The sequence below is a fragment of the Channa argus genome, chromosome 2, assembly GCF_033026475.1.
Source record: "Channa argus isolate prfri chromosome 2, Channa argus male v1.0, whole genome shotgun sequence".
Taxonomy (NCBI): domain Eukaryota; kingdom Metazoa; phylum Chordata; class Actinopteri; order Anabantiformes; family Channidae; genus Channa; species Channa argus.
In genome coordinates this window covers 210,981-223,041 of record NC_090198.1, presented here as the reverse complement: position 1 = coordinate 223,041, position 12,061 = coordinate 210,981, and the positions used below count along the sequence as shown (strand labels likewise).

The window sequence follows — 12,061 nt, the reverse complement described above, 5'->3', positions numbered from 1 at the left end:
GGTTTCAAAGTAATGCAACAGAAATTTTAAAAACCAACTATTGTTAAAATGTAGATGGTGACATGATATTTATGTATAGGTATAATTCACCAACAGTCCATGATCAATAACAATTTCTGTTTTTTCGTTTAGAGTGCAGAACTGATTCTAACAGAGGGAAGCTACCGGCTGCTTTCAAGTGGAAATGAACAAACAATTCCATTTCATTACAGCACTATGGGTATTTACTTAGTAATTGAAGCCAACAATGGACTCATTCTCATTTGGGACAGGAAGACTAGCTTGTTTATCAAGCTCAGCCCAAAATATAAGGTAGCACCACAATATTTAAAAAGCAGTATTGCTTTAAATAAGCAAACAAATACAAGTTTTGTTTTGATACTTAAACTAAACACTGATACAGGAGCTCTACTTTTTCAGGGCCGTGTGTGTGGGCTATGTGGCAACTATGATGACAATGCAAATAACGACTTCACTACAAGATGCCATGCTGTGGTGGTCAACCCTCTGGTGTTTGGCAACAGCTGGAAGGATTTACCAAGCTGCCCTGATGCTCAGAGCATCACCAGCCCATGCACAGACAACCCATACAGACAGTCGTGGTCCCAGAAACAATGCAGCATCATACAGAGTGACATCTTCTCTGCTTGCCACTCCATTGTAAGTTAAAGTCCAACTTAAGATTTTTCTGTGAAAGTGTTCTGTTGTTACACTGCAAACAGCAGTATCTAGTGATGCCAATTATAGTGAGTTTTTTAGTTGTTTTACCTGTTCATCCAACAGAGACTGAGAATAAGAAGATGCCAACTGATAGGCAAATTATGAGAGACATGGATTATTATTTTTGGAACTAATGCATAAGATTGCCAATTTGAAGCTTTATACTTGTCATTTTTGTCCATTAAATTGAGTATCAAAGACAAAACAATAGATTTTATTTTCTGATCCCCAGGAAATTAATCCATTGTTTTGTGTTAAAACGCTAAATGTTTTCTAGTAGCATATGATATTTCACACCAGTAGATATGATACACCTAAATTTTTATCAGACCATTTGAGACTGAATGTCATGACAAAAATGACAATCTCTGGTCTTAGACACCTCAAGTGTAATCATTAAAGAAGCTTCAACATCCAGGATGTCTTTTAGGGTTTTATTATCTTGCAAGAGAGAAGAACATCAACAGAGTTTCAAGTCTCCATCGTATGCAGTTCTAACCTTCATACATTCACACATTAGTTTTATAACCTTCTGTTACTGGGCAGAACATTCTCCACCCTCAGGCTACTGCTCCCAGCCCATTTCTCCATTTATGGAAACCTTTTCCCTTTTCAGCACTTTCATAAGCACCCGTGATCATGGAGTGACTTTGGGTCACAGCAGTGTGGGATACTCTGAAGTTAGACAATAACTCTCCTTGGAGCAGTTCTGCAAACACTTCAAGAGAAAAAAATATATGAGACAAAGTTTGAACAACATACAATCTTTTAAACATCCTTCAAAAGTACACTAAGTACAAGTTGCTGTTACAACTTGGTAAAATGCTAAGAGTAAAATGCAAATTAAATGCATTTAATAATACTTTATTTTCCATCACACTGAGCTCTTCCGTTAGGCTTTATACTACACGTAACCACGTGTAACCACTCTCTTATATACGGTGTCATACATTTCTTCTGCAAAAGTCCTGCGTTCAAAATTACTTACATAATGTACTAAGATTTCTGATGTGTTATTGAACATCTGCATATCTAGATTTTGTAATGTGAAGTTGTTCTTGCATTTATCCAATTAATGTATTGTTATATATTTGTCCGTAGGTGGATCCTGCTCCATACTATGAGGCATGTGTATTTGACTCATGTGCTTGTGACACTGGTGGGGACTGTGAATGTTTCTGCTCTGCTGTGGCCACATACGCTGAAGCCTGTAATCAAGCTGGCATTTGTATAAAATGGAGAACACCTAAGATCTGCCGTAAGTAAGCAGAATTAAACATTTTCTTGCATCGTGGGTAAGATAGAGCAACAACATCCCATTTTTAACTAAATACCCACTAGCTTAGCACTTTATGAATTAAAAAAAAAAGGTTTTTTATGAATTTATAAGGAGGATTGGATCAAATATCATTAATGGATGTATTATTAATGAGTTCCTTTATAACATATAGCAAAAAAGGATGAGTTACTAAAGAACAGACTAGATAACGATTTAATCACAAATAGCTATGAATCACAACAATAACCATTTTCTAAATGGGCAATCGATGATAAACTCTTAACCAGCTACTGTGTGTCAAAAAATTCTTGTCACTTACTTAGTCACTCTTTATAGGCACTGCCAAGTACTCATCTGGCATAGTTTTTACGTAGACTAATCTAAAAAAACGTTGATTTTGAGAAGATGTCACCATTTAAAAGCTCTGTTAGCTGTGTCCAAAAAATAAAGAATGCTTCAGAGCTAAATATGAAGCCAGGTGTAACTTTTACACAGGATCAGGTTCCCATTGTGTTGGATATTATATATTTGTTTTTCTTAATTTAATACAATTTAAGTGTTTCAGGTCCAAAATTTTAAACCCAGGAAAGGAGACGTTTACCATCGAGCTATAATTCAATACTTTAGGCCCCTTGGAAACTATAGGACCCATTCCTTATATACACAGAGCCAGAAACTGAGACTGACCAGCCTGCTTACCTGATAAGAAGACAGAGCAGTTATCTTTTTTGGATGGGATTTTGGTGGTCTGCATTATTTTGTTTTAAATGTAATAATGTAATAATTTATTTATAGATTACCTTCTCAATCTTATGAGTAATGTGTCTTCCTCAAATTTTTAGGGTTCTGGTGTTGTTACTGAGATATTTTGAAGCCCTTCTTCCAGTCTACGATTCACACTTCTGAGTGTCCCTACCACTACTGGGACAATTCTGTCCTTTACTTTTCACATGCTCTCCAATTCCTCTTTCAGTCCCCAGTACTTCTCCAGCTTTTCATACTCTTCTTCTTTGCGTACTTGGAACTGCTAAGTCTAGCACACTTGCCATCATCTGTTCCTTGTCTACTGCAATCTGGTTTGTAAGCCAGCACCTTCCTCTCCATCTGAATCTGCAAGTCCCATAGGTTATTTGCCTTGTTCTTCCTTACGACTTCATGAAGAGGGAGACTTATTTAGTCCATACTCAGTGTATGGCTGTACATAATGCCATCCACTTGATTGTGTCATTCGGTGTGTGTATCTTATCGTCTTCCACTATATGTTGGGCTATCTCTGAGCCTGGGGTGCAAGCTGTCATGTGTGATATAACGTGTGTGTAGATCTGGTTCTTAGTGCCTCCCTATTGTGCTGTTATGATTAACTTTGACTGGGCCAAAAGCTCAAAATTTCATAGTGTGATAAGTGCAAAGCCCATAAACAACAGGTAAATGCTATGTTTGGGTACGTGTGTAACTGTGTAACTATAAAATAGGCATTCCCACAAAAAGAGGTTCCTGTGTTGATTTGGAATGTTTTTATTTAACATAATATTCTAAAAATCATAAATAGAATTACAAATAAGAATACCATTATGCTTTTTCTGTTTTTCAGTCTAAGTAACTGTTATTACTATTTCCAGCTCTCTTCTGTGATTACTACAACCCCCCTGGTGAATGTGAATGGCACTACATGCCATGTGGATCTCCTTGTAGGAAAACCTGCAGGAACCCTACTGCCATTTGCTCTACACAAATACCTCCCCTAGAAGGTACAAGATAAGGCTTAAATAACTTGATAACTTGATAACTGCACATTTTGTTTGAAATTAACATGTACCTTGCTGTGTTTTTTTATTTAGGATGCTACCCAAAATGTCCTCCTGCTAAGCCTTACTTTGATGAGGATACAATGACATGTGTTTTAAAAGAACAATGTGGCTGCTATGATAAAGAGGGGAGACACTATAATAGTGGTGAGAAAGTGCCAACTAGTGAAAACTGTCATACATGGTAGGTCTAGCATATATCAAATATGCCATTTAAGGTAATAGAACATTGTTGTGGTTTCTAATGAAATAAAAACCTATAAAACTGATCATCTATTTCATGTTTGTTCTCCTGAAGTTTATGCAGTTCATTGACTATCCAATGTCATTATGATGCCCAAGGTAAGCCAAGATTTAAAAATAATTTTGGATTAAAACATATTTGTGTTTGTGTCAATATGTTAATAATACCGTACATCTCCTTTCTTTACAGTCTGTACTTGCACATATAATGGACAAACATATCCCATTGGCCATACAATCTATAACACAACTGATGGACATGGTAACTGCATGATAGCAGTGTGCGGAAAGAATGGTACCATTGACAAGAATTCATACAAATGCCTGGCACCTACACCGGCAACAACTCCTACAACCAGCCAGCCTTCAACCATCTTTGTTTTTACATCAACCACGCCAGGTATGTGCCATGTTTTTTGTTTTTTTTATGAAACTAAAGACAGATTCACTTGTACAATATATCATTTGCCAGATAACAAACACCTAAATTATGTGTCTCCACAGAGCCAGTGACAGGCACATGCAGTCCCTGTGAATGGTCACCTTGGTATGATACCAGCTTTCCCGCACTGGGAACTCCAGGAGGAGACAGTGAAACTTACGAAAAGATTAGAGAGGCAGGGTACAAAATATGTGACAAGCCGAGTGAAATCCAATGCAGAGCTGAAAAATTCCCTAATGTCACAACTGACAATGTTGGACAAGTAGTGCAGTGTGATCTGGCTAAAGGGCTAACATGTAAAAATGAAGACCAGTCAGGACCTCTGGCCTTATGCTTTAACTACCAAGTCAGATTTCTGTGTTGTGACTATAGTGTGTGCTCAACAAAGTCTCCTCCCTCGACAGTACCACAAAGCTCAACAATACCCCCTCCACCTACAACAACCCACAAACCTACAACAACAGAGCTTGTTACTGAAATACGTTGTCAAGAAACATGCTACTGGTCACAGTGGATAAATTCAGATTACCCTGAGTATGGTCCTGGAGGTGGTGACACTGAAACCATCACACAAATCATCCAGAAAGGATATAACATCTGTGAGCACCCAGTAGCTGTGGAGTGTCAAGCTGTACACTATCCAGAGGTTCCCCTAAGCCATCTAGGACAAAAAGTAACATGCAACAATGAAGTAGGATTCCTCTGTTACAACGATTTGCAGTATCCTCCTATATGCCTGGATTATGAAATAAAAGTCAAATGTTGCAAAACAGCTGAATGCAATACAACACCAAAATCGACTAAGATTATATTAACACCAACTACACCAACTCTCCCCCCATCCACTCCACCTCTGACCACAACTGAAACAACTACAACTCAGCCACCAACTACTACTACATCTACACCTTCGACCACTACTGAAACTACAACTCAGCCACCAACTACAACCACTACTAGAACAACTACACCTTCAACCACAACTGAAACAACTACAACTCAGCCACCAACTACTACTACATCTACACCTTCGACTACAACTGAGACAACTACAACTCAGCCACCAACTACTACTTCATCTACACCTTCAACCACAACTGAAAAAACTACAACTCAGCCACAAACTACAACCACTACTAGAACAACTACACCTTCAACCACAACTGAAACAACTACAACTCAGCCACCAACTACTACTACATCTACACCTTTGACTACAACTGAGACAACTACAACTCAGCCACCAACCACAACTACTACTACAACAACTACACCTTCGACCACAACTGAAACCACTACAACTCAGCCACCAACTACTACTACATCTACACCTTTGACCACAACTGAACCAATGACAACGACACACCTTCCGATGACTACACCTTGTGTTGGTGGAAACAATAGGACATGTAGTTGGTCAGAATGGATCAATCTGGGAAAACCCACACCAGGCCCTAATGGTGGAGAAGAGGAATCCATCCAGAAAATAATTTCTGCAGGCTATCACATTTGCTCCAATCCTGAAGAAGTCCAGTGTAGATCAGTTCTCTACCCAGGTCTTTCCATCTCACAGGTCGGACAGGATGTAACTTGCAATAAAGATGTTGGTCTCATATGCATCAACAAACAACAAGGGCTTCAGCAAGAGTGTTTTGATTATGAGATTAAGTTTAAATGTTGTGGATGTCTAATTCCAACACATTCAATATCTACAACTCAGCCACCAACTACTACTAGAACCACATCACCTTCGACCACAACTGAAACCACTACAACTCAGCCACCAACTACTACTACATCTACACCTTTGACCACAACTGAACCAATGACAACAACACACCTTCCGATGACTACACCTTGTGTTGGTGGAAACAATAGGACATGTAGTTGGTCAGAATGGATCAATCTGGGAAAACCCACACCAGGCCCTAATGGTGGAGAAGAGGAATCCATCCAGAAAATAATTTCTGCAGGCTATCACATTTGCTCCAATCCTGAAGAAGTCCAGTGTAGATCAGTTCTCTACCCAGGTCTTTCCATCTCACAGGTCGGACAGGATGTAACTTGCAATAAAGATGTTGGTCTCATATGCATCAACAAACAACAAGGGCTTCAGCAAGAGTGTTTTGATTATGAGATTAAGTTTAAATGTTGTGGATGTCTAATTCCAACACATTCAATATCTACAACTCAGCCACCAACTACTACTAGAACCACAACACCTTCGACCACAACTGAAACAACTACAACTCAGCCACCAACCACAACTACTACTACAACAACTACACCTTCGACCACAACTGAAACCACTACAACTCAGCCACCAACTACTACTACATCTACACCTTTGACCACAACTGAACCAATGACAACGACACACCTTCCGATGACTACACCTTGTGTTGGTGGAAACAATAGGACATGTAGTTGGTCAGAATGGATCAATCTGGGAAAACCCACACCAGGCCCTAATGGTGGAGAAGAGGAATCCATCCAGAAAATAATTTCTGCAGGCTATCACATTTGCTCCAATCCTGAAGAAGTCCAGTGTAGATCAGTTCTCTACCCAGGTCTTTCCATCTCACAGGTCGGACAGGATGTAACTTGCAATAAAGATGTTGGTCTCATATGCATCAACAAACAACAAGGGCTTCAGCAAGAGTGTTTTGATTATGAGATTAAGTTTAAATGTTGTGGATGTCTAATTCCAACACATTCAATATCTACAACTCAGCCACCAACTACTACTAGAACCACAACACCTTCGACCACAACTGAAACCACTACAACTCAGCCACCAACTACTACTACATCTACACCTTTGACCACAACTGAACCAATGACAACGACACACCTTCCGATGACTACACCTTGTGTTGGTGGAAACAATAGGACATGTAGTTGGTCAGAATGGATCAATCTGGGAAAACCCACACCAGGCCCTAATGGTGGAGAAGAGGAATCCATCCAGAAAATAATTTCTGCAGGCTATCACATTTGCTCCAATCCTGAAGAAGTCCAGTGTAGATCAGTTCTCTACCCAGGTCTTTCCATCTCACAGGTCGGACAGGATGTAACTTGCAATAAAGATGTTGGTCTCATATGCATCAACAAACAACAAGGGCTTCAGCAAGAGTGTTTTGATTATGAGATTAAGTTTAAATGTTGTGGATGTCTAATTCCAACACATTCAATATCTACAACTCAGCCACCAACTACTACTAGAACCACAACACCTTCGACCACAACTGAAACCACTACAACTCAGCCACCAACTACTACTACATCTACACCTTTGACCACAACTGAACCAATGACAACGACACACCTTCCGATGACTACACCTTGTGTTGGTGGAAACAATAGGACATGTAGTTGGTCAGAATGGATCAATCTGGGAAAACCCACACCAGGCCCTAATGGTGGAGAAGAGGAATCCATCCAGAAAATAATTTCTGCAGGCTATCACATTTGCTCCAATCCTGAAGAAGTCCAGTGTAGATCAGTTCTCTACCCAGGTCTTTCCATCTCACAGGTCGGACAGGATGTAACTTGCAATAAAGATGTTGGTCTCATATGCATCAACAAACAACAAGGGCTTCAGCAAGAGTGTTTTGATTATGAGATTAAGTTTAAATGTTGTGGATGTCTAATTCCAACACATTCAATATCTACAACTCAGCCACCAACTACTACTAGAACCACAACACCTTCGACCACAACTGAAACAACTACAACTCAGCCACCAACCACAACTACTACTACAACAACTACACCTTCGACCACAACTGAAACCACTACAACTCAGCCACCAACTACTACTACATCTACACCTTTGACCACAACTGAACCAATGACAACGACACACCTTCCGATGACTACACCTTGTGTTGGTGGAAACAATAGGACATGTAGTTGGTCAGAATGGATCAATCTGGGAAAACCCACACCAGGCCCTAATGGTGGAGAAGAGGAATCCATCCAGAAAATAATTTCTGCAGGCTATCACATTTGCTCCAATCCTGAAGAAGTCCAGTGTAGATCAGTTCTCTACCCAGGTCTTTCCATCTCACAGGTCGGACAGGATGTAACTTGCAATAAAGATGTTGGTCTCATATGCATCAACAAACAACAAGGGCTTCAGCAAGAGTGTTTTGATTATGAGATTAAGTTTAAATGTTGTGGATGTCTAATTCCAACACATTCAATATCTACAACTCAGCCACCAACTACTACTAGAACCACAACACCTTCGACCACAACTGAAACAACTACAACTCAGCCACCAACTACTACTACATCTACACCTTTGACCACAACTGAACCAATGACAACGACACACCTTCCGATGACTACACCTTGTGTTGGTGGAAACAATAGGACATGTAGTTGGTCAGAATGGATCAATCTGGGAAAACCCACACCAGGCCCTAATGGTGGAGAAGAGGAATCCATCCAGAAAATAATTTCTGCAGGCTATCACATTTGCTCCAATCCTGAAGAAGTCCAGTGTAGATCAGTTCTCTACCCAGGTCTTTCCATCTCACAGGTCGGACAGGATGTAACTTGCAATAAAGATGTTGGTCTCATATGCATCAACAAACAACAAGGGCTTCAGCAAGAGTGTTTTGATTATGAGATTAAGTTTAAATGTTGTGGATGTCTAATTCCAACACATTCAATATCTACAACTCAGCCACCAACTACTACTAGAACCACAACACCTTCGACCACAACTGAAACAACTACAACTCAGCCACCAACTACTACTACATCTACACCTTCGACTACAACTGAAACCACTACAACTCAGCCACCAACTACTACTACATCTACACCTTTGACCACAACTGAACCAATGACAACGACACACCTTCCGATGACTACACCTTGTGTTGGTGGAAACAATAGGACATGTAGTTGGTCAGAATGGATCAATCTGGGAAAACCCACACCAGGCCCTAATGGTGGAGAAGAGGAATCCATCCAGAAAATAATTTCTGCAGGCTATCACATTTGCTCCAATCCTGAAGAAGTCCAGTGTAGATCAGTTCTCTACCCAGGTCTTTCCATCTCACAGGTCGGACAGGATGTAACTTGCAATAAAGATGTTGGTCTCATATGCATCAACAAACAACAAGGGCTTCAGCAAGAGTGTTTTGATTATGAGATTAAGTTTAAATGTTGTGGATGTCTAATTCCAACACATTCAATATCTACAACTCAGCCACCAACTACTACTAGAACCACAACACCTTCGACCACAACTGAAACAACTACAACTCAGCCACCAACCACAACTACTGCTACAACAACTACACCTTCGACCACAACCGAACCAACTACAACTCAGCCACCAACCACAACTACTTCTACAACAACTACACTTTCGACCACAACTGAACCAACTACAACTCAGCCACCAACCACAACTACTACTACAACAACTACACCTTCGACCACAACTGAAACCACTACAACTCAGCCACCAACTACTACTACATCTACACCTTTGACCACAACTGAACCAATGACAACGACACACCTTCCGATGACTACACCTTGTGTTGGTGGAAACAATAGGACATGTAGTTGGTCAGAATGGATCAATCTGGGAAAACCCACACCAGGCCCTAATGGTGGAGAAGAGGAATCCATCCAGAAAATAATTTCTGCAGGCTATCACATTTGCTCCAATCCTGAAGAAGTCCAGTGTAGATCAGTTCTCTACCCAGGTCTTTCCATCTCACAGGTCGGACAGGATGTAACTTGCAATAAAGATGTTGGTCTCATATGCATCAACAAACAACAAGGGCTTCAGCAAGAGTGTTTTGATTATGAGATTAAGTTTAAATGTTGTGGATGTCTAATTCCAACACATTCAATATCTACAACTCAGCCACCAACTACTACTAGAACCACAACACCTTCGACCACAACTGAAACAACTACAACTCAGCCACCAACCACAACTACTACTACAACAACTACACCTTCGACCACAACTGAAACCACTACAACTCAGCCACCAACTACTACTACATCTACACCTTTGACCACAACTGAACCAATGACAACGACACACCTTCCGATGACTACACCTTGTGTTGGTGGAAACAATAGGACATGTAGTTGGTCAGAATGGATCAATCTGGGAAAACCCACACCAGGCCCTAATGGTGGAGAAGAGGAATCCATCCAGAAAATAATTTCTGCAGGCTATCACATTTGCTCCAATCCTGAAGAAGTCCAGTGTAGATCAGTTCTCTACCCAGGTCTTTCCATCTCACAGGTCGGACAGGATGTAACTTGCAATAAAGATGTTGGTCTCATATGCATCAACAAACAACAAGGGCTTCAGCAAGAGTGTTTTGATTATGAGATTAAGTTTAAATGTTGTGGATGTCTAATTCCAACACATTCAATATCTACAACTCAGCCACCAACTACTACTAGAACCACAACACCTTCGACCACAACTGAAACAACTACAACTCAGCCACCAACTACAACTAGAACCACTACACCTTCAACCACAACTGAAACAACTACAACTCAGCCACCAACCACAACTACTACTACTACAACTACACCTGCGACATCAACTGAACCAACTACAACTCAGACAACAACCACAACTACTACTACAACAACTACACCCTCAACACCAGAAACTACAACTCAGCCGCCAACCACCACTACTACATTAACTATACCTCCATCCACAACAACAACTGAACTACCTACAAGTATTGCTACTTCTACTACATCTAATGCAACAACTACACCAGAATTACCTGTAGTGACCGGATCCACCTCACCAGTTTTCACTTTACCTCAATGCCAGTGCGTTCATAATGGTACAAAGTTCCCCTCAGGTAAGTTCTGAAAAAAACAACATAGGCTTTTAAGATTTGTTTTAAAGATGAGTCACATAATAACAAGAACCATTTAATGTTCCATTTCAAAGTTGTTGTTTTTCTTACCTCAAGCAGGCAACAGTGATAGAATATTGGCACCATAATTTTTCAAGCATAACTAAAAGTAGCCAATAACATGTCAATAATATAACACTGAAAGTTACAATATAAAGAATATAATGTTATAGTAAACATTCTGGGGCTGTGTATTTTCCAGTATCTTGTGTCTACAGTATCTAGGACTGTCCCAAAACAACTGTTTCCCAGTACAAATACTTAGATTTCAGTATTTGATGATACAGAGTATTGATAACAATATTAAACTGTTTTGTTTTTAGTATGACTTGCTAGACAGTAAGGTCCTCATCATTCCACTACACAGTTAAACTTACAAGAGACATTGGCAGATGCTACCGGTCCAAATGGTAGTGGGGACACACCTAAAGACCAACAAAGACTTTCAAAAACCAGACAGTTCACACCTAACCACTGTTTTCACAAACAGTTAACATATTTCTTATCTCTGTAGATTTCGCTTAGTTGGTGCAGAAGTCCGTTATAATAAAATCACTCTTAATAAACATGTTTGAAATAATCTTGAGAAATTAAAAAACAGCTGTTAGGAATTTGATTTTGGCAGGCATCTTTACTT

General features: G+C 39.9%; 1 protein-coding gene across 6 annotated transcripts in view; it reads left to right on the top strand.

Annotated features, from left to right (window-relative positions):
- The window catches only part of LOC137108597 (mucin-5AC-like), a 37,868-nt gene that overhangs the window by 15,333 nt on the left and 10,474 nt on the right, over positions 1-12,061 (top strand). Inside the window, exons 23-31 of one of the 6 annotated variants that reach the window (XM_067493405.1) lie at positions 133-312; positions 421-660; positions 1,822-1,978; positions 3,619-3,747; positions 3,838-3,988; positions 4,103-4,146; positions 4,238-4,447; positions 4,552-6,711; positions 6,778-11,367. In XM_067493405.1, the coding sequence (XP_067349506.1) occupies positions 133-312; positions 421-660; positions 1,822-1,978; positions 3,619-3,747; positions 3,838-3,988; positions 4,103-4,146; positions 4,238-4,447; positions 4,552-6,711; positions 6,778-11,367 (7,861 nt within the window). Of the gene's footprint in view, positions 1-132; positions 313-420; positions 661-1,821; positions 1,979-3,618; positions 3,748-3,837; positions 3,989-4,102; positions 4,147-4,237; positions 4,448-4,551; positions 11,368-12,061 lie in introns of all 6 variants that reach the window. The other 5 variants (XM_067493395.1, XM_067493388.1, XM_067493424.1 and 2 more) reach the window with 5 other exon arrangements.